At 32.6% G+C, this 24,718-nt stretch overlaps 1 protein-coding gene across 1 annotated transcript; it reads right to left on the minus strand.

Moving 5' to 3' along the window:
- Nucleotides 1-8,013: 8,013 nt before the first annotated feature.
- LOC123710347 (apyrase-like) lies at nt 8,014-18,285 on the minus strand. Its single transcript, XM_045662172.1, has 11 exons — nt 18,166-18,285; nt 17,614-17,836; nt 17,006-17,203; nt 16,645-16,775; nt 15,727-15,874; nt 15,058-15,187; nt 14,518-14,672; nt 13,428-13,518; nt 12,797-12,943; nt 12,173-12,339; nt 8,014-9,324 (listed from the first exon to the last, which is right to left on the minus strand). The coding sequence occupies exons 1-11, from the start codon at nt 18,255-18,257 to the stop codon at nt 9,181-9,183; spliced, it is 1,626 nt and encodes a 541-aa protein (XP_045518128.1). The 5' UTR covers nt 18,258-18,285; the 3' UTR covers nt 8,014-9,180.
- Between the last annotated feature and the right edge of the window lie 6,433 nt (nt 18,286-24,718).

Below are 24,718 nucleotides of genomic sequence, written 5' to 3' on the forward strand. Positions count from 1 at the left end.
AGTAAACATATTTAAAGATTAAATAATATAAATAAATGTTTATCTATAATTTATTTCTGTGGTAATAGCTTAGGTATGAAGCGCACATTACGTCATCAAACCCTCTTATAATAAAAATCAGCAGTTAAGACATTAAATAATAAATATAAAGAATAGAGTTACAGAAGAATGACAAAAAATGACATAGAAATGAGGTACCAATCGACATGTATTACTCATTTCATAATTTCGTCATAAATTAACTTTTCAATTAAGAGTAAACTTCCTATATTTTGAAGTTTGTCCCAAGTTTTTCTTTGAACGGAATTTTCAACTTCGACCTTATAAAAACAGTCGGTGAGCTTTCAACTTTATATCCTGAGTCTGCAGTGCATTCTGAATTACTCCAGAAACGAGTTTATGAGTAGAATTCTCTTGGGAGTAAAGTTTTCTATAAAGGAAAAACAGATAGACTTAAAGATTCCTACTTTAAAATACAATGTAAAAGTCCTGGAAAGTATTTTCTCTTATCGTAATATGGAAATTATAAACGTTTAACGACTACTTATGTATTTAATCTAGACAAAATTAGAAATATTAATTAAAACCCCTTTGAGCACAGATAATTAAAATAAATTGCTTAAATTCTGTAATGCTACACATTTCGTAGAATTGTTCAACGAATTCATAAAATTCGAATTAATATGTACCGAAATACTATATTCTATCGTGGAACTCAGTTTTTTGACAACACAGTCCTGTTCTAGTACCCCTTTTATGCAATAGTTGCTCGCAGTTCATATAAGAGCGGGTGACGATAATTTATTTAAAGTTAGTTGTAAATAGTTTTAATCTTATCACTGTCTACAACATTTTGAATAATAATAGTAATTATGTATACGCCATAATATCACGTTTTATAAGCTTAATAATAGTTTCAGCACAGGGTATACGACATAACACTTAAGGAGGCAGTTAATGTAATTAACTTCTAAGATAACGAAGCCAGCAACTAAGTAGACCTAATCCTATGATTAAAGTGACATCTTTTGCTCTACTGCGCGAGTGATTTATTTTGCTTCAGATTCTTCGTTTACTTTATCTACAACTACCCAATACGGCATTATTATTTACGTATCTCCACGTTTCGAGTGCCTTCAACAATCTTGGTTAGCGAGCGATAAAGTTAGTAGATAACAATTTGATATAATATTACAGCCCATTAAAGTATTGCTAGGCATTATTATATTAACGCGATCTTTTGTCTCAATTTTGAAATATATACATAATAATAATTATAAACATTTGCAAAAATAACTTGGACCTATTGGTCCAAAGCCTGCTCTTTTTTTCCTAGTATGCCACTATGCTTCCCTAGAATTACTTTAATACGTAAATCTTTCATATCCCTCACTTGTTTTACAATATAGAATTTTAATTTAGCTCTATTTAAATATGTTTTGGGACCTAACACAATAAAATTAACTACAGCGCAATAGTTGAATTATATCAAATATTATTAAATGTCATTAATTCATAATAAAAACGAATAATGGTTATGGACACAGATTACACATACATAATCCTCAAGGCTTAAAGCCTCATATTTCTATATATCACAATCAAATATATACCTTTACTTTATATAATACAAACGGAACATATTTTATATAATACAGGACGTCCAATAAGGGAAGTTATCGCAGCGCATGGACACCCATTTTAGTGGATACTTTTTCATGAAAAAATTCATATCTTCCAGGGAAGACCCCACCGGGAGTCAATTCCGCAGTTTGCTAGTTCGCATAGTAAAATGTCTTGTGTAATTAACATGAATCATATCTTTCTGGAAATTAGAATGTGTATCAACAACTACAGTGTTGTTGACACAGGTTTGATTAAACAATGTTTAACCATATTATAGAACGGAAATGTAAAACTTTAAATCACATCGTATTAAAAAACTGTGGTAGCGTTGTAACTGGATCAAGCTAGTTGATTTTTTATTCTGAATTCTTATAGAATATAAAAAGATAACTAAAGGACTATGAAGACTATATACTTTTGTACCATATATCCGATAAAGTTGGTTATTCCTTTATAGGAGAATGTTAATGGGGGACAGAGTCAGAAACGAAAGTTACGTACGTCAAAAAATGTATTAGATTTTGAGATGCGATAGTCAAAGTTCCTGCTGTATTGTTTACTAAATTTCACCCTGGAAGAATGGCTATGAATAATGTTTATATTTAATTAATCATGATCAAATTTGTCATAGTGTCAGATTTGTTATACTTATAGTAAGTATTGAAATCGAATTCTATTCGAAAAAGTAGAAAACTCACGCACACATTATATGTTGTTATTAATGGGCCAGCAACTTTGATGTACCTTTGTGAAAATTTAGGGAAAATTTAGAGAAATATAGTCGAACGGTATTAACCAGGAACCTAATCTCATAACGTGAAATACGTATTATGTAGGACTTTCACATTCATATCGAACCCAATATACAGTATTTTGTTTTTATTTCCACAACTTCCAGTATCCATATGTATTGATAATTTCCGAGAAGACCGCTCGGCGAAAAAATTACCCGAAGCAAATCGCATTACCTACGCTGTGGTTTTGCATCGAAGACTTAAATGTATGGATAATCATTCATTCGTTCAAATTATGTCTCAATGTCCTGAAATGTGTTGACACTTACTAATTCTTAATGAAGTTCAAGAAAAACCCAAAGTGTATTTTTTATAATTACTGTAAAGTAATGGGCATCTCTTTCATTGATATGGTTTATAACTGTCTCTAAATCAAACCCGGGAATTAAAAATTATATGATCCCCACAACTGGAATTAGCCTATGCCAATTCGAGTTGTACGTATAAAAATTCTACGTAGTTTAGCTGACCCAATGAAATTTTTTCAATAAACTTTACACAATTTCATATAAAATATTTTTACTTGTATATGAAAATAATTCATAATTGACTATACAAATCATGACTGAAAATGTCTAGAAATTTATATCAATGGAACTCATTAAGCAGTCTTCACACGTAGACAAGTTTGCCGGGAACAGTATGTCTCACTTATAGCCTTGTTTTTGTACCTTTTTCAAGAAATAATCTACACATAAATTGAGCAACGGTTTGTTATTGATTTGTCGTAAGAAATGAAATAGGTTATCGTAGAAACACTTTTGTATTAAAACTATTGAATATATGCTCCTCATTATTCATAAAAAGTATAATCATATTTCAGTATGGATAAAGACCATGGCGACTTATCTTTTGTTACTAATGCAGTAGTCACTTGAGTATTACGAATTTACTACGAATGCTTAGATATCTTAGTATCGGTTCCACGTAGTATTGAGTAGCTCCCAAATTTATATAGAAATTTTGTATAAAAATATTTTAGTTGAAATACAAAGGATGAAACTGTTTAATCGAAGAGCGAATTTTGTTTACTGACCACGACATCGACCCTGTTTTAATTAAGCCTTAGTTTAACCGCTAATGTTGTGACCCGCACTTGTGTTTACTGTTTAACATTTGTATAAAATCCGTACGGGTTCGACAGTTATTAGGATACTTTCGGCTTTCAGTATATCTTGATTTCCGTTTTTAATATTCGCTAATATTTTTTTTAATCAATGTACAGAATATTTAAATAAATATGCTGGTAGAGGCATAAAGCTTTTGTAAGATGCATCTCCTATTATACGTATGTTATACATTATTCTAGAACGTAAGAGTAACTATTCAACAGTAAGGTTACGCATAGACTTTCTCCATCACCCCATGAGCTTGAGGACTTGGGTTCTTGATTAGCAAAACTTTACTTAAAATGCATCTTGTTTTATTACATACCACATAGTGTATTATTATATGAGCAGTGTTGGCCTAGTGGCTTCAGCGTGTGACTCTCATCCATTAGGTCGTAGGTTCGATCTCCACATGTACACCAATGGACTTTCTTTCTATGTGCGCATTTAACATTCGCTCCGACGATGAAGGAAAACATCCTGAGGAAACCGACATGTCAAGACCCAATCACCTACCACTCTGTGTTAACCGTTCTTCGATCTTCAAGTGCAATAGTCGCAACATGGCCTGTATTTCTAATGAACGTGGCCACTATCTGCTTTGAAGTGCAACTAGACGTTTCATAAGAGCCTGCAACGGCCTATTTGAAATTAAAAAAACAAAAAAAAAGAAGTGCTTCGAGAACTAACAACTTCAGTCGGCTTTGGTTCGTTTTGAAAGACCCAGATTTTAGATAGTTGTTTGATATCAGGATGCATAGATCCAAGATTCGTCACCACTGATGATGTCGTAGACGTGATTTGACTCTCCTCGGTTGAACCTTTGCAGACTTTTCTTACAGCAACCGACGCGGGCTGCGTTGGGATCGTCGGAAAGCAGATGCGGTATCCAAGGGCAAACTAACTAGGGTAGCTTTTTTAGACACAGCGTTTCATGTAAGATCTTCGTACAAATATTCATCTTCGTACGTAACCTGACAGGTTCCAATAGACGCTTTGACTAAACAATAGCAATGATACTTTCAACTGTTTTGAGATTCATAATTTAAACACATTTAATTATAAAACAGTTGCAAATTCAAAATTGCCGGGAAATATGGAAACGAAAGAACTTAAAAGGCATGCCTCTTAGTGATTAAAAGCTCTGAGATGTAATAACAATAGCTGTGCATACATAGCATAGCTGTCAAAGCAATGGCGCTACTAGCAGTGATAAACCTTTTATGTCAGAAATTATATAAGGACAGAATGTCATTTGTTTTATTAGAATGGCAGCACAACGCAATATCATAGACATGTTTCAGGTTAATTGTTTATTTTGTCAATAGAGCGTTGATTTGATCGTTAAGTTCTGTTCCTCTCTGATCAGCGCCTGCGCCGAATGTATTGTTCTAACTGATTTATTTCAAAAGAAAATCCAAATGTCGGAAGACGATATTGATCTACCTGGCTAATATGTATGCATTTATGACACTTCAAGCCTTTAGCTAAGAACATATATTTCTTTGAGATTTAATATATGAAGCGCTCCTAGGATGGATCGATTAATAATATTTTGCCAAAATTCGTAGCAGACGCCCCACAGCGTAGAATCAAGGGCAGTTGGCGTAGCGTATACTTTGGATTCAATTCGATGTTACACGATAAATCGTAGCGCCAGCTGAATGCGACGAACCGTTCAGCGTGGGCGTGTCGTTTATACGGATCGAATATTATACCACAAATTGAACATTCATTTGTTTTGATCTTTAGTTAGCAGTAGCACGAAATAATAATAAATTGTAAAATAGTACTCCGAAGGTGCATTTGTAACTCAAAACCGTTCATAAATGTTAGTTCTATTACTAGGTATTGGTATTAGTAGTCTAAACGATATTATATTGTAAGTATTGGCTTTGCGTCCTAGATCTTCTATAACACAAAACACATTTAGATTCCGGTTTTATGATTGCATTTTTTTTATAATACGATCAAAAATGCGTACTTCACAAAACAAGGATTTGTGTGTTTGTATGGTTTGAACGATGAGTATAAGTCGAGCATCGCATTTCATAGGCTGACACTGCTATATTTCTTACATAGTATAGAGCTCATCATTAATAAAGCTTATAACTTTACGCACCGATAACCGTTATTTAGGTAATAGTTGTTTATGTGAACAACAAGCGTCCCTTTATAGTTACAACTTTAGTGGCTTTGTACGGTCAGTCGTAAAGATACCGAACATTATGACATGTAACTGTAGGCCCAAATTAAACTTTTTGATGACCACTACTAAACTACAAATTTTATACAAGCGTCAACTAAACTCTGCAATTCATATTGACAAAATATACATATCGATTTATCTTTAAACTAGAGGACGACACACGTTGTCCTGTCTTAATTATAATTATCAAAAAAAAATTCAGAAACAAAGTGTAATGCTTAATGTATTGTAATGCTTTATGATAAACAACATTCTTTGTTGTATTTTCAGGGAGGTATATAAATAGTTTTTTTTGGATTCCGACACGGGAACACGCGGCATATAACTGACCATGTGAAAAACATGGATTTTCAAGATTAATGCCACAAACAATTAGCGACTGTAATTATGTTATATGTATATTATCAATACATTATCTCCAACCAAAGCATTAATTGTTTTATACGATATTCATTTTTCTTACATCCTCTTTGACGATATTTGTAGCCCGCATTCTGTCAATGTTATGTCAAACTCATTAAGGCTACATCAAAAAAAGTTTGAATTGTAATAGCGCTATGCACTGAAAAAAAAATTTACTGTAACAAAAGTCTGGATTACTTAATTAAATTTTCTGCGCAATTTTCTTATTTTTTTCTTGATTAAGTTTCAAAAGTTTTATGACATTTCATTTTGTCTTAACTTTTGTTTTTGTGCACCTCCTATAACTAGGTAATGTACTCAGGGTATATTATAGTTGTCATTAATTTTTCACTATAGGAGACCATTTAAACTCGAAACAACTACTGTGTTGACCGGTAACCGTCTCGTCGTCACCTCCACGACTCCCAAAGCATTATCCAGCGGTGATAAAGTAGAACTCAAATTGTCATGTGCACGTAAGAGATAATATCTATAATAACTAAACACACACAACTAATCATCCTCATTCTTATCATTTAATTAACTAATTTAACGTATATGTCAGTAAATTATTCCCATTTTTATTAACAACTTGGCCGTCTTAAGTAGCCTATTAGTCTTCCTGAATGTCTCGTTATTTTATAATTTGTAAAGTGTGAATTTTACACAGGCTTATTCATTATTAAAGTATTTCGACAATAATAGTACGTTTTATTTTTTTCCAATGCTTTTGTATCTCTTCCTAATTATATATATAAAGCCATTATAAATAGATACGATAATGTTAATGTGTGATAATGGTTATTTTAAAATTAATATATAGGGGTTTCCCAAACAATGCTTATTAATTGGGATCGGGATTATTAACAATAAATATCTCAAACTTATATAATTTATATAACCTCTTAGTCCAACCTTACAAAATGTTGGCCTACGTATTCTATACATATGTAACATTACGCTCTCTATCTACAATTTGTTTACAAGGATTTTTAAGCTTTTCGACACGGACAACTTATACTTTTTATTAAATAGAAAATCTCGATAATTTAATGAAATTATTTTACGAAATAACAAGAGTCAGTCAGTTGGTCAGAATAAGTCTGTTGTATACTGTTTAAGATTCGAGTCACGAGCGACCAGTTCTAATTAGACCTCTATTCGAAGTTCGCTAGACACGAGTTTTGTCTTGGCTTCGTGAAGTCCGGCTAGATTTCTTAATCAGCTCCTTTTTGACTACATTTTGTTTTTGTTTTTAATAGTGTCTGCAATAAGACTTAGGTTATGTATGTCATTGTTTTTTATAATAACAAACATCTTTTTTATAATAAATATCTGTTTCAGCCCAGCTAGGCTACTCCGTAAATCGATAATAATAATAGTGGCGCTATAACTCTATATGGGGTCAGATTGCATCTGATTTTTTATCAATTTTGTCTAATACATGACGTCATTTTTGGATTTAAGACATGCGGCTTTCCTCACAATGTTTTCCTTCATTGTACGAGCTTGTCAGATGAGACTCGCACGCTAAAGCCACTAGGGCAACACTGCTCTGTAAAATCGATACCTGTTAAAAATATAATTTCGAAGACACTTTTGAATTTGTCAAATTATTTTCTACCAAAGGTATGTTATTCTGAAACCACAAAGAAAAACCATCGAAGAGAGTCTTGAACTTACCATCTAATGTATTACTTTCCTAATAAAATCAATCAGATTTAGCTCAAACCCAATTCTAATCTATAATTAAAATCCAATACTACGTATATTCATATGTTTAAAAATAAAAATATGTTTATTCATTATAAGTATAATACATTTTATTTTATAATATAGTTTTATGTAATACAGGCCATTAATAAAAAAAATATTTATTGAAGTGAAAATGCAATAAAGTGGCCCTACAAATTTAACTAGGATACAAAACAAGTGCTAGGTTTTACTGCAGTTTAATTTTAAACTCTTGAACGCTTTGCATCGGATGCAATTTCACGGGACATTGAGGCGGGCTGCAAGTTAAATTAATACCTTCAAACCATTTATCGCTAAGCGATTTTCTTAACATTTTGCATATTAACTATTTGAAACGAAGTATTTTTGTTCTACAAAGAGATTGAAGTTTAAATACATAAATTCAGTGACACTAAAACCATTTATGAGTGGCCTCGACCACATCTTGTAAACATTTCATCGTTCGCCTTCTAACGCAATAATTTTCCTCTTCGTGCGTCTGATTTAAAGCTGTGGTGTCCACATGGCCATGACTTTTAGTGTCTTCTTCTGCAGCATTTATTTTGAGTGGCCCGTGTTTGGGATTTGCATTTGACTTTCATCTCATGGGTCACTCATCTATCTTGTAACTTAATAGATATATATTAAAGAAGCTGTTTATCTCTTGCAAGATGTGTGATAAGAGAAACAAGGATAAATTGTAAATATGTATGTTTTTATCGTATGTAAAGAATTAAAAATAATTCAAGTTAAGTTGACCCATGACGAGTTTAATATTTTTCGTACGAAAGTAATTTTTAGCGTTCAGTCTCAACTCTGAATGTTACCATTAGAACTAACCTATTTATGGAGAACAAAGTATTTAACCATATTTTCAATATTTGAAACGTATTTGCTGGAATTAAATGCTAACCAAAATTTATTATTAAGGTAACATTTAGAGATAACTTGAAATTTTATAAATGGTTTTGACATTTATGAATTGTTCCGGTTCCAGTTAGACATACTTCAGAGAGGTCAATATTTTTTATAAATGTACTCAGAGTCATCCATTAACTCCTTTGAGAAAATATTCACCCCAAAATGAACAAAATCTATAAGGTAGTAATATTTATTATCCGTATTTATTAAAGTAATACACGGCCAGGCCATTGGTTTACTAATTATTTAGAAATAAGTTCTTTAGTAAGTAATTCATTGCCTCCGAATTGCAATATCTCAGCCACGAACCTGTAAGTATTCTAATCATTACTGAATTTCATACATTTATGTATAGATTTCGTAACTTAATTCCATATGATCATCATCAGTTTTCGTTTTGGCAGGGATCCGTTATATGTATCCGTCCATCCAGATCTCTGATAACAGGCAGTTCTCTCTCTAAGTACCTAATAAAAACTTCACTGTCTATACCAATGATTTCTCTCGGCCCACGATTTTTCGATATCATCTGAAAAACATAACTGTAATGAATAAATTATTTAATTTTATTTTAACCGAATCCAGGCCCATATAAACCGTATATGCTTTGGAAGTCACAAAGATCATGAAACATCTGTTTGATGTGATGTGTGTGTGATGTGAAACATGATCTTTGTCATTATTTGTTATCTAATAGGCAAGAATGTCATCAGCCTTCTGTGCCTGACGCACGTCGTCTATTTTTTGGTTTTCTCACGATGTTATACTTCACCGTTCGAGCGATTGTTAATAGCGCACATAGAAAGAAAGTTCATTGGTCCACAGGCGGGGATCGAGCCTCCTACCTCAGGGAAACCAGCTGAAACCACTAGGCCTACATTGCTTAGACAAATAATAAAAAAATGGTAATACGACGGTTAGTAAGTATTTAGTAGATATAACGTTATTTACGCCTTCATTGGCTTGGCGTAGCACACGTGATATAATATTGAGCCTGGGACTTGGTTCAATGGGCGAAACTATATTTTAACTCGCAAAACAAATCCCCTATTTGTCTTAAGCTAGCTGGATACGAAGAAAACTCTCGCATGAATGTACGGTGCTTCTTTCTCGACTTACATGACATATAATAATTCTACTGTTTCTGAACGTGAAATGGATTTAAAAACTCAATTGTCGTTAACACCATTATTTCCAAACGATTTCAGTTAAATCCATCGACCACTAAATCCTAAATCACGTATGCAATCACATAATAGGAAATGCAAACCACGAAGCAATACTAAATGCGAGTCAATTTGGTGGATTTAACGAGTATTTCATTTTAGTTAGCCGAGATTGAACCTAACTAGTCTGGGGTTTGGACTAAAGTACGACAATTTTGATAACTGCATGCATAGATTAGAGCTTATTTGGATCCATTTGTATCAAAAGAAGCTATCTATAGGACACGATCTAAGAGCATATTTAGCAACTTTTTTGGATCATTCTAGCTTTTTATTTAAATACATATTGAATAATTACAAGCCCCATCTCGTGCCACTATTTACAATTAGTTTAACGAGTTTCAGCGTGGACGTAGTAATCTCAATAATGATCCGCGTGAGGGACGTCCTTTAACAGCGACTACTGAAGATAACATCACTGCTTTGCGACGCATGATAGAGGAAGATAAAAGTGTGACCTATCAGCAGATATGGGCAAGCCGAGGCATTGGTATGAGTCAAGTTCAAAAAGGCGTCAGGAAGCTTTGTACCAGATGGATTCCCCATACTTTAAACGACGACCAGAAACACCTTCGCATGGACTGGTGTCCCAACGGCGGTGACTCAAATGCCGTATTTGACATCGTCACAGGTTATGAAAGCTGCATATATTGCTACGAACCAAAACACAATCAGTTCAGTGGGTGTTTCCTTTTGAGGATAGGCCAAGAAGGAAAGAAGTCAAGGAAAAAAGATGACTGCTTCATTCTTTGGTCGGAAAGGTCATTTCGCGACAGTAGTGCTAGAAGACGGAAGGACAGTTACTTCAGACTGGTATGCCAATCGCCGTTTGCCTGTTGTGTTGTCCTCGAGGCAGGATCCTCCTTCACTACGACAATGCTTCAGCGCACTCCGTAAAACGGACTGTTGAATATTTGATTATGGCAGGTGTCGAGATAATGAGTCATCCTCCATACAGTCCTGTCCTAGCGCCCTGCGACTTTCATAACTAAAGATTTCATTCGAGGTATTCACTGAGCCCTGAAGATACGTTGAAAGTGTACGAAAATGCTATAGTCCCTTCTATAGCATTTTCGTACGGAAAGGAAGGAAGAATGGGCCCACTGCTTTTCTCAGTGCTTCCATAGAATTCGGCGATGTGTAGAGAGGAACGGAGATTACTTCGAAAAACAATAAAACTATTGGCAACTTTCTACATTAATCCCTTTTTTTATTTTCTAAACATTTTCAGTGTTAACTAGGTATATTCTATCTGAAGGATAGACGTTGTTTTTACTTATTTATTTTGTATTATGCGAAAATAGCCCTATTTGGGCTTAAAACGGTATAAAAATTTCTATATTGCAACTAGATAATATTTTTTTTTCAGATTTGTTTCAATGTAAACTGTAGGTTAATAATATATATAGGTGAAGCGAATTATTCCTTCTATTTACTACGTCAGGCATCTAGTCTCAGAATACCAGAGTATAACAATAGCGCCAAATTGATAGTACCTACGTGTTTCGGAATTCAACATCAATGTATATTAAATTAATCTTGAACAAGCCATACCGTTATTAAACTTATAAAGAATCTAAAAGAAAGATAACGTTATATAGATAATACGTCTTTTAAACTTATAAGCACTTACAATAAATGTACAATGTTATGTAAAAGTTTCCTGTTTCTGTAATCTATAAAAATAATGGAAATTTATATTTCGTTGTGAACAGTATATTACATTACATTAATAGAACATTTTAATTAAGTCCCATTAACTTAATTAAACTAAAAATTCATACAAATAATTAACATCGGTACTCATTGTTTAATTAGGCTGTAATTGTACTGTTCATTGCATCATTAAACAAAATTAACTAGTATCGACATATATAATTTCGTTTATAATGCATTGCATTTACGATCTTAAATCTTAGATCTAAATAGGAGATATTTAATTTGTTGAACATTACTGAATAAATTTACAATATTAAGAGATACCAAGGTAATGTAAAACTACTTTGATATTAATAATACGAGTATAAATGACAAATAAACGAGGTTGTAGACAGCGTGGTTTGTTTCTGTGTGGTTTGTGGTGTGCGTTCGTGTAAAAATTCATACTAAAATAGCCTTGGAAGAGCCTGAAAAATTAAAACATCCACTTACAGTAAACCCATCTCCTCCCTCAGCCAAAAAATTCTGTGACACAATTTTGTACATCTTATTGGGGTCCAAAGGCTCGTAACGTGGTACTTCACATTCAATACAACGTACAGTCACATTGAGAACTCGCTGATTGACTGGTCTAGAACCGTCAAAGTTAACCCGAAGACCTGGAAAGTGTAGTGTAAAAAGTCATAACGCCAAGCACTTTTTGTGGTAACTCAAGTCACCACTCCGTATTAAGGTTTTTATATAGGCGGTTACCTTTTTCTATGCATATTCGAAATAAAGTAGTATATATATGAATAAAGTTTTTTTTGAGTTTGTGCTTAAGAATAGGTGATAATACTGCATTATAAAACGAGGTGTTTTTGGTGTTCGGAAATTATTTTTATGTTTTGACAATTCTTTCTTTATTACGGAAGTCACTTATGTCATGGTATACAGTTTATTAACGTAGATTAAGCCGTGGCTGACAAGCTTTTTTATCACCATACCTTTTCTCTAAAAATATGTGATTGTATATCAATTCTTCTTCTTCGCTGTGCCACAAGCAATAGACTATTTCATATTCTCTTTATGAAAAATATTCATCTCTATAATGAATGGGATAAGTGATATACTAACCAGAGTATTGCAACATCCTTGCCCCAGGCCGAGGTTGATTAGCCACGCTGAATTCTAACATCTCCAAAACATGGTCTCCACGTAAGTCAAACACCTCAACAGTATTCGCAAATGGCATAGATAGTAACATGGCTTCGAAAGTTATGTCTGAAAAATTGTGTTGAAAAACATATAAATATAATAAAATTAATAAACTAAATTTTAAGTTACTTTACACTATGTTTAAGTTATATAAAGGCTCAATATACATTATTTTACTATTTTTTCAAGCTCTAACTTATCTATGTTAATGTGGCAAACATCACAACGTATAGTTGTAGTGTTTATGAATTTTATGGATGTTTAAAGGTGTAATTGCGTCACCTATATGATAAATAAATTATATTTGAATTTACAAGTCACAAATAAAATAAAAATTTTAATATTGGTTTATAAGTTCCAATATAAGCGAAACACATGTTACCGTACATATAAGATGAAACACAAAAAATCTTGGTATTAAGGGTTCGAGCCACAAAAAAATCTAATGATCTGTAAGCTATTCTGGTACATAATGCCGTGTCATAGGGTGTACATTCTAGTAATCAACAGTCTAGTCTAGGCTTTGATCCATAGTGCTTAAGTTAGTTACCTCCGCTGACAATGTCACTCCGAATGGAGCCTCTGTTCATAGTACAGAAGTGAGCGTAATGCCAATTACTTCCTGTAGCTTTATTCATGACCTGAAAATGGTCAAGGGTAAATGAATAATCTAATCAATAAAATATTTCAATTATTAAATACACAAACATTATCTAGCTTTTCAAGCGTAGCGAGCTTTCAAATCATAAGTATTTGCACAACTCTCTCAAAATAAAGATAGTATATATATTTGTATTCCGTATTTGTTTTATGTAATAAGATGTTACTTCTTTATAGTATACATTCAATGTTTCCCTCGACCAAATAGCACAGTATGTTCACAATCAGTTTCGTTGCCTTTAAAAAAGGCAAATGATCACTAAACATTATTTATATATATGTTACACGATTAGTAGGTGATCAGCCTTCTGGGCCTGACACAATGGCCGGCATTTTTTTGGGACTAAGCTTTCCTCACAATGTTTCCCTCACCGTACGAGAGCGTTAAATGAGTACATAGATGTAATGGCTATTGGTGCAGAGGTTTCAACCTCCTACCTTGGGAATGGGAATTATACGCAAGAATAGTTCAATACTGCTCGGTGTTAAATGTCCATCAACACCATTTGAAATAAATGCAATTTAATTAAAAGAATCAATCAATCAATGGCGCTACAACCTTTTTATAAGAAATTTCGTATTTCATTCAAAATTACGTATTTCATTGTGACAGGGGGTTTAAAATAAGGACGTTTTGGACATTGTCATCTATATTATAAAATATAAGTTTATACTATTATACTTCGTACTTACAATACTAATTACTAGTAGTTAGTTTGTTTGACTGTAGATTAAAGGGATTTGACAGGTTGTCTTCGGTTTAAATACTGGGGTATACCGCTAGATACTATCCTAATAGTATAGCACATGAAATGTAATACTGCCAGTACGTAAAATATAATAAAACGAGCAAATCTGTCTCTACGCACAAATTTCTTTAGAATTTTTGCCAGTCAGACTCAATAGCTGACTGACTGGCTGTCGTAGTCGAAATTTATTGGAGAATATTATTATTACTAAACAAATATCTATATACTTACAGCGTGCATAAAAGCATCACAAATAAGGTTTCCTAGATTACACTCTCCACAGCGACAGTCTGCAGAGAGAAGTACTTTTGATTCACCGACTTTCCTTTTTGCTAGTTCGTCTATTCTTGGTAAATATTCGTTGATTTTCTCCATTACATCAGGAGCTGAAAGTAAAGAAATAGTTGTTTATATTATATAGCATTGAAATCACTGTTTTCTTCAAAGTAACCATAATGTCATAATCCAAACTTAAATAAATAATCTCAAGAATAAGTAATAATTTACAGTTGTAAATAATTAATAGCAGTGTTATTAATTTTTAATAAAACATGGGTGTGATCAAATCCAAACAAATATCTTTTCAATGGGAATCCACTATCTATGAGTTTTTTGCCATGAACTAACAACATAGACCGAAAAATAAATGAAACAGAGACACGATCTTAAATATACCTTGCATCGTTTTTATTATTGACGTTTGGAATAAATTATTAAAGGATTTGATTTCTAAACAGTCCAATCTATTGCTATATTAATAGTTAGATTTACCTTCTTCAACTTCCGGTCCAAGATAGTGTGGATTTCCGATCCAATCCGTAATATGACCGGCATCATCGAAAGATAATTTAATTTCTCCCAGATATTCTGTATGCGCGCCCGCTTGTACAATTAACACTTCCTGGAAATTATAACGCTGACTTTTTATACATGTTAATTAATTTTGACGATTAATTGAATGTGAGAGCCTTTTATTTTATTAAAAATATATAAAATATTATTTTAATTTAATAATAATGTAGTGACATCATAAACACAATAATATTGTACTTGTGTGTATTAGTTATAACCGTCTGCATTGTTGTTGTTGTTGTGATTGTTGTATTCATGTTCGCCAGTCTAGATCTATCCAGTGTACTTATCGCTCATCATAAGTAATATATATTTATATACCGATTTTGTATTTAAATACAAAGGTAGAAGGTAACTTATATTGACATCATCAGTCTTACATTGTTTTTACTCCTTTTCTACTTATTAACATAAAAAAAACTATTTTATTGATATTTAAATTTCTTATCTTATTTTTGTTAGAGTAGAGATAAGACTAAAATTGGCAGGATAAAGGAGGAGTTGAAGAATAATGATGTGTTATTAGTATTTGTTATTTTAGTTTTATTACGATGTCCTATTATATAAATATATCCTATCAATACCTACTCGTTTGTGTTCATTTTCAACAGTTAGTGGGTACGGACCATATGGGACGTAAGAAGAGTTTATAGGTGGGTCTCCATTATATAGAAGTGAGTGGCTATGCCCACCTACAATTATGTCAATGTAAGGTCCCGCACGACGAGCTATCTCTCTGTAAAGTAAATGCAAATACCCTTAAAATAGGCATAGTTAATGAAGTAGGTACTACACTTTCTCAGCGTAATATGGTATGGGGAAGGCTTGAATGATGTCTTTTCTTAGACAAGTAGGCGATCAAATTTATGTGTTACTGACACAAGTAAATTTTTGGTTCAAAGACTTTTTCATGTTTAATCAAACTTTCAAAGTGTAGCGATCTTTCAAATCATAAGTTTTTGCACAACTTTCTAAACATAAATTTTGTTTAAATAGCATAGGTATCCGTATTTGTTATACTTAATAAGTTGTTGTTTTTTCTTTTACTATGTATATCGACCAAATAACAAAGTGGCTGTTTCGTGATCATTTTTTTCTCTAAATGACAAGAAGTTGATTAGTCTAATACAAGCCGTCGACTTTTTGTGTCCAAGGGTTTTCCTCACAATGTTTATCTTCGCCGTGCAAATATTAAATGCGTAATATCTATATATATAATATCTATAATAATCTGCATGATATTATTTATGATATCCCTTTATATATCTATATTTATATTATAAATATAAAAACATTAATTGTAACGAATGAACTTAAAAACTATCGAAACAATTACACATTCGTTTTCCTTATGAATGCTAAGTACTTTTATTTCCAAAATATCCGGCATCCGTTCAGGCCGCTAGTCTAATACGCGAATGAGAATAAAGTGTTCACGTTGTTAAATCTTATATATATATGTATAGGGATTGTTAAAAATCATACTATAGAATTACGAATACATACTCGTCAATATTTATGCCACAGTGTGATAAAACAACAATAATATCGACGCCTTGTTGAGTCAACTTCTCAGCTTCGGCTTTGACTGTTTCTACTTCGTCTGTGAATTTTAATTTTCCAGTCGAGGCTAACTCCTGAAATTCAGTTTTAATTACAAATATGTCCTTTTCTTGAACCCCGGTTTAAGGCACGAAATTCACTATTATTTTGATTTACAGCAGAAGACCCTAAAGGGTCTAATAGAGTTTGAAACCTCAACCGCGTTTTGTGTATTGAAGAGTCATCTGATTCTACTTTAGGCTTTCACTTAAATATAGCATCTAGACGAAGTTTTTTAATATAGAATAAACTTTAACACACTTACATGAGTACTTGAAATAATAACACCAATGATACCAATCTTTCTTCCATTCTTCTCCACCACAATACTTGGCTTATATAACCCCTGAATACTGGGCTCCTCATCATCTATTATGTTGGCTGTTACCACTTCATGCTCAAGGTTTTTGAGGTAGGGAACCAGTTCCGAAACTCCATGATCGAATTCATGGTTTCCTAGTACCTGGAAATATAAGTTTGCCTTTAAGTAACACATTCGACCATTAATAAAATTTCAGATAATTGTATCTATAAGTTTGTTGTTGTAGATTACTGATATGTTAAATTATTTCTGATATAAAATGCGGTATTAAGTGGATTACCTATGTACCTTCTGTGTTCTAATCTTCTGATTGTATGTTACTAAAATGGCTGATGTAGGCATTCTTAGGATAAAATGGTACCTATGTTATCTTCGAGATCTTTTCAATACTCAAAAAAAGACTAAAAACATCGCCGTTATAGCGATAGTCATTTAGATATTTTTATGCCCGATGACTTTACAATATTGGAGTAAAGATCGCTATCGCTATTAGGTTCCCAGGAATATTTTGTTTTAATACTTAATATTTGTGGAAACTATAAGGTACATACGTGAGCATCATGATACACCATATTCATAAAGTCTTTCGTCACGTTCCCCTTCAAAAGATTGAACCAGATGGTACCTTGAAAGGAATCACCACCGTTTAGCACCAGGGAGTATGGCTTTTTATGCACTGATTCTCTGATCTTTGTCGCCAGTCTGGCGAAGCCCCCAATGCATGGTCCTGCTGCTGGGTCACAAATCCTACCCGATTGACTAGTCTCAACGAATCTAGAAACACAAAATAAAAATGTCGTAGAAGGAATCAGGAACATCATATATCAGCGTTTATAATTAAGGCATAATCGAGGTGTTGGTTTCCTCAGTATATTTATCCTTATGTGGTTAATAGCATACGTGAAAGAATCAATAGGCAATATCGAGGCTCAGAAGCAGGACCTTACTTTGAACTATCGATCTGTCTTATCATAATCAAGGTATTAGTTTGCTTGTATAAACAAACAAAGTAAACAAGAAAATATTTAACGTTATATAAAAGTTACGTTTTAAAATATATAAATACTGAAATGTATTAAAAACATCAACGTCTGAAAACTTACCTCGCATGAAAATCATTATAATGTATAATATTTAATTCATAACCCTGTCCACTCACACAAATAACTAAACCTAAGAGAATTAAAACCAGCATTTTTGCGTAATCCACAACGATTAGTGTGAATTACGGTTGCTTGTGTTGTTATCTTATATGTAGCTTCCATTTGATAAGATAAAATTATATTTAATTTAATTTATGTTGATAATGACAGAACTAGAGTTAAGATTTTCACGATTTCACTTTTCTATTTTCTCTACATACAGCCATGTGATGCAACCTTTAGATCGTTGGTGTTCTATGTTTCCGTTATGAAATAAATATTCAATGAAATAGAGAAACGTCTTACAATATAAACAAACATGACAAGTAGCGACAATTTAGATAAGAACTTAAAGAGACGGCCTTCGGAAGAACTCGTCCTCATATTCTGTGAAGGAGATAACAACGAAGAAAATAAGAAATTATTATGTGATATTTATTTGTATTTATAATCTAACTACTAAATGTAATTGACTAATTTTGTAGTACTCCTAAATATGAACCTGTAGCCTACAAAAATACTATTGCCATTATCCAAATAGGTAAATTGTTTGGATTGGACCTTTCCGCGACATAAAGCTTTAAGAAATAAGTTAATGCTTAAATTCCTTGTGGTTTCTATGTACCGCTCTTGTCACTAGACATATAAATATATTTTATTTCACTTCCCGAAACCTGTTTACTATGGGTGTATAATAAAGGCCCACCAACGCCAATATGAGTAAAAGGTTTAGAAATCCTTAATCTACATTTTGGGAAGTCACCATTTTGGCGCAGCCCTTGATCTCACAAGCCTTCCGGATAAAATATAAGATCTTCGTGGTAATAACGAAAATGTCCAGCGTGACATTAATCTCTTTGCCACGACATGCAATTCAAGCAATAACATTCACTACATGATCTTTAAAAGGTAAAATTAAAGTTTTTTTTCTATGCCAGCCTACGAAATTTTCAGCACACAGTATTAGTTAGCATAACTATTCCCGAGCGGGTTACATCGACCGGCGATGAGTCTCTCACTCAGTGGCTCGTCTGTTTTTTTAGATTTTTAAAAGCTGTAACTAATGTTACAAAATAAAACTATTTAAACCATCTACACAAGAATCTGTTAATGTTTTGAATTAAAAACCGACGATTACAGTGAGCGATTTTCCTGTTAGTTTCCCACGAAGATAGAACACCATTTCAGAATTTTAAATTGACCTATTGTTATGCACAAAATGATTGAAAATTATTATTGGTTTCGTAGAATGACGTCCAATTAGTTGGGTCGCCATCAAATTGTGGTAATTCAATTGGAGGCAACTTTGATTTTGGATGATCTAATTTCTACTAAAATGTGTAGGGTTGCGTACAGGTCCCCCAAAGGAATCCCTTGTATAAGAAGAAGGAGTAAATTGAGGATGATGCTTCATTTGCTCTATATTTAATTGAGATGATAATTCATTGAGTTCACTACGAAGTTCCTGTATATTTTTTCAGAGTTAAATACGATACGCGGAATACTACGGAATTAAAAACTATGTTTCAATTGTCGTTATACGGATAAGAAAATGGCCTTTGAACTTTCGGCAACCTAACGTTACTAACAAAATAAAAAATACGTAAAGATGAATGTGGGTACCTAAACATGGGATGAGATAAATATAGGACTCGAAAAGGAACAAAAAGACCATGTCCCAAAGGCCTGCGTATCCTGAAGCTGTAATCAGGATGCTGCCTTCCCTTGGAATAATATTATGCGCTGGTTCAGCTGTGGTATGTCCGTATATTGAAAATATAAATCCAAGGACAGACAGAGAGATCAGACTAAGACTAGCACTTACCAACAAAGGTATTATATATATAAATTTTGACTTTGACACACGAACCGGAGATGGTGGGTGGTGTCCCGGCTTAATGGCACAAGGGAGTTAAATTTTAACCGCTGTTGCGTGCGCACTAAATATATACCGCATACCGTATAGCATAACTTTTTTTTATTCATCATTGAAGGATCCAGTGCTTGGAGTGATTGGATTGGATTCCTTTTTTTATTATACTGACACGCGACAGCCGAACCAGCGCATATTATTTCACCGAGGGAAGGGAGCATCCTGGATATAGCTTCCGGATACCCAGGCCCACACAGTATGTTTTTCTGGCGCGTATATAAATATATTTGTTGGTAATCCGACAAGGGAACACGCGGCATATAACTGACCATGTGAAAAACATGGATTTTCAAGATTAATGCCACAAACAATTAGCGACTGTAATTATGTTATATGTATATTATCAATACATTACCTCCGACCTTTTCTTACATCCTATTTGACGATATTTTTAGCACGCATTCTGTCAATGTTTATGTATATTTCAGCGCAATTATCTTATTTTTTCCTTAATAAGCACCTTATCCTGACAATAAGAAACACAACAATAAAAGAATTTGCGAAATTGATCCAGCCGTTCACGCGTGATGCCGTGACCAAGGGTAAAAGGGGTTACATTTATATAGATATAGCGGCATTATTAATTAATGCTTTATTCAATTATTCATCAAAGCTATGGAGCTTGTATAATTAAGAATGTTATGAAAGGTGCCTTAAGGTCGTAATAACCGTTTGATCTATCAGTAGCCAATAAATTATGGATACAATATTATGGAAATTGCAGGCGAGGAGACTAGGACAAACTTAAAGTTGACTCCCAGTAGATATCAATCATTTAAGCACAATATTAAATCTACTAGAAAATGTCTTTTGATGAGGTTATTTTATATATAATAAAAAAGATGTTAGCCGTTTATAACTAATTATATAATATTTCTAATTTCAGAGTATATAACAAATTTATTTCCTTCAGGGGTTTCTTGCTTTACTTTATTCCTTTTGTTTACATACAAAGCGTTACTATATTTTATTTTTAAAATTTCATGTTTACATCAATCCAGTAATTTGATTTTTTGAATGAAAGTAGGTATGTGAGTTTGTTGAGAAATTAAATGATTAAAATTTACTTATTAATAAAATAAAATAATAACTAATTTAAAAAAATTGTTTTATACAACAAACTAATAAAATTGGTTAAGTAATGATTTTATTAAATTGTTAATTTTATGCTGAATCATATGCCATTTATAGTGAACACGACAATTTGTCATTTAACATTTCTAATCGAATTTCCATGGAGACAAATTCACGGAAATTCTGCATTGGGTAAAAGAATCAATTCTTGTTCAATCTGTCTCCAAAGCAAGATGGATGTCTTATTTAAATAGGTATTTTGTTCGTTTAATTATATTAACAATTTCACAAAAAATTACAAAAGTCAAAAATCATAGGTAACACAAGGTATGAACGTCAATAAAAAAGAAATAAACATTAAATGCTTCTAATTTTACATTTGCTGCCAGTTCTCAAATAAAAGGCGTAGAACGGAAGAGAGGAACTGGCAATACAACCCGCCACTTATTTTAATCGCCAAGTTTCTTTTGTATTATACAACGTTTGTGAGGAGCTGCAACTATTACACCATGTTCCACATGACATTTTAAGAAATATATAATAATAAAATATATTTAAAACAAAAATTTGTCTCAGATTGTCAACGATCGAAATAACTAACATTACCGCATACACGAATTCAAGTACGACCAGTCACCACAAGTACGAGCCGTTCACGAGTATCACGCATGGCCAGCCATCGGCCCCCTCGCCTTAGGTGTCATTACATTAGCTGTCATGACATATTAAGCCTATTTTTTTATTCTTATGAAATCTAGGCTTTTATATATTTCCTAGCGATTGTAATCTCGTGAACTAAAGTTATTTTGAATACCAATTTAAGATTTTAACATTAATTCATTTGTTAATTAATAAAAAATCTATGAAGTAGAATAACTTTGTTGTTAACAACATGGTTCTACATGTAAATTTAGTGATAAGGCCCTGCGATCGCAACTTTTAGGTGATAGTTTTATGTTAGTAAACTATAGACATAATTTTATTTGTAGTGCCGATATTACCCCCAAATTCACTTGCATAGTGGCACGCTAAAGCCACTAGGCCAACACTGCTCTCTGGACACGAAATCATAAATGTGACTTGTTCAGAATTCAATACCCTCGTCTACAATAAGTTCAACAGAACTTTCACTCTTTAAAAGTTAAATAATGTTCCCGGAACTCAAGGAGCTAACCATAATTTCTGATGGACATAAACAATTTTTTTGATAGTCCCGAAATTGATTTTGCAAATGTAATAATAATAATAAAACGTTTCTAGAAAGTAGCACATTCGCATTGATTAATTATAAAAAAACCGCGAAGGTAGGGATAATCACGAATACGTATGAAAATGTATTAATTATCATGCTGTCATACGAAAAAAATGCAAAAGAACAGTTGTTTATAATTGTTGTCAAAACTTATGGTCTAAATACTTTCCCACGCTATAAAGACACCTTTCCCTTAAAAATTTAATCCACCTTTAAAGTGGACGGTGATTAAGTTAATAATCTGTACTACGCCTTTGATTTGAGAACTGGCAGTAAATGTAAAATTTGAAGCATTTCATATATAGGGTGTCTCAGTAAGAGTGTCACTTCTTAAAAATCTTAATATTTTTTTTCATGCAAGTGGCAACTCTGAAATTTGACAGCTGTCAACTCTGTTTATTCCGATTAATAAAAATGGAGCGCATTCTGAAAGAACAATGCGTTATAATTGTGAAAACTCATTACAAAAATGGGAAAAGTTTGGGCAAACTTAGCCAATTTTTGAGCTGAGAAAGAGCACCAAATGTATCCCCCATTTGTAGTGTGGTCAAAAAAATTGAAGAAACTGGGTCAATTATGGATAATTAGAATCCTTTGCGCCAACGTACCGGTCGGGCCCTTAATAACATTGCTGCTGTAAGCGAGAGTGTCGCTAAAAACCCGAAAACATCAATTCGACGTCGTTCTTAATAACTTCAAATTTTACGAAGCACTACGCAGCGAATTTTGGCTAAAGACCTTCATGCGTACAAGATTCAGTTAGCTCAGGAGCTCAAACCAGCAGTGAATTATCCGGGGGTCATTTGCCGAATATTTTCTTCACACACATACAAGAAAATTATTATTAATACATAGTATTGATTATACATTAGCCATTAAAATGTATCTTCAATTTGATAATTGTAAATATGATCTATTTTTTAAACTGTAGATTATAAATAAGCAGTTCAAAAAATTATAAAAAATAAATATTTTGTTATTTTTAATGAAAAGTAATATAAACGTCTAAGTAATTTCCACTACATGGTAACCCTTTTTTCGCTGCAAATAAGTAAGTAGGATGCGTAAACATAGCTAATTGAAACTTTAGTTTTAAAACTTCTGCCGAAGAAACTTGCGCAGTTGTAATTAACTCATGAATGATATATTCTGAATACAAAGTCAACTGAAGGACTTCGTTTCGACTTTTATTTCAGGTCAGTATTGTTTTTTTATGATCAACCAAATTTTTAATAAAAATGACATTTTGTTATTACAACAATTACTGTCCTTATCTAATATCGTAATTTGAATTACGAATGTCAAAAGGATTACAACTAGTCAGGTCATAAATACTCTTACATAAAAACTTTAAATTTTTAATTATTTTGAATTTGGAATACCTGTATAATTTTAATCTTTGTTAAAAGCAGTGGCAAAATTTCCCTTGGAAACAGTACGTAAACCTCGGAAATATATTCGTGGCCAAACAGATTAAAGGCCTGTATAAAAGCCAAAGGTGGCCATTTCGAATAGAATATTTTTTGCTGAGACTTTAATAAATATGTAGATCAGATGTAGATTTTCGTAATATAACATTACTTCATTTCAAAAATGCATTTTCATTTGTAACAGAACTTATAGGTGGACTGGGTATAATAACGTACGATATGGAAATGATATAAAAAATATTCTAAATACAATAGGAACATCCTAGTATGGTAGTACTTTGAAACAATTTGACTGGCTATGTAACGATTTCCTAGGTATGAAAAAAGTATGTCACTAAATACTAAATATAATATGTCACTGTTAAGGGCGTATTATAAACATATTAAATAACTATATAGTCGCTATCTGAAGTGAAAGGTTCGTTTAAAATTTACAATATCCTTCCCTTTGTGAATTATTAAAGCCTATTGTCTATTGCCACGAAGATATTTGCAAAATTCCGTTGAAGAAATTCCGAGTATTTAATCCATCCGTCATTAAACTAATTTTATTTAGAAACAATTTAGTACACGCATAAATATTATGCACGCACGCAAAACTAAATATATAAGTCACAATTTGTTTTAATTCAAGTATGTATTTATTTACTCTTCGTTACCATGATATACATAATCACACATACAAAATTAAATCAAAAAAAGCAGGTTACGACTAGGTACTAGAACACACAATAAATTTTTGTTAGCTTTAGCCCTTGGCGACACTTACATTTCTTTTTACGTATCGTATTGCAATCGTACGAAATTTGATATCACTGTTGTTTT

Source organism: Pieris brassicae, chromosome 5, assembly GCF_905147105.1.
Source record: "Pieris brassicae chromosome 5, ilPieBrab1.1, whole genome shotgun sequence".
Lineage (NCBI taxonomy): Eukaryota > Metazoa > Arthropoda > Insecta > Lepidoptera > Pieridae > Pieris > Pieris brassicae.

Excerpts from the sequence above, each read along its gene's own strand:
- LOC123710347 (XM_045662172.1), bottom strand. The coding sequence starts at position 18,257 with ATGCTGGTTTTAATTCTCTTAGGTTTAGTTATTTGTGTGAGTGGACAG. Across the intron at positions 17,204-17,613 it reads TGGTGTATCATGATGCTCAC|GTACTAGGAAACCATGAATT; the intron begins GTATGTACCTTA and ends TTATATTTCCAG. Across the intron at positions 15,188-15,726 it reads TTGAAAATGAACACAAACGA|GAAGTGTTAATTGTACAAGC; the intron begins GTAGGTATTGAT and ends TATAATTTCCAG.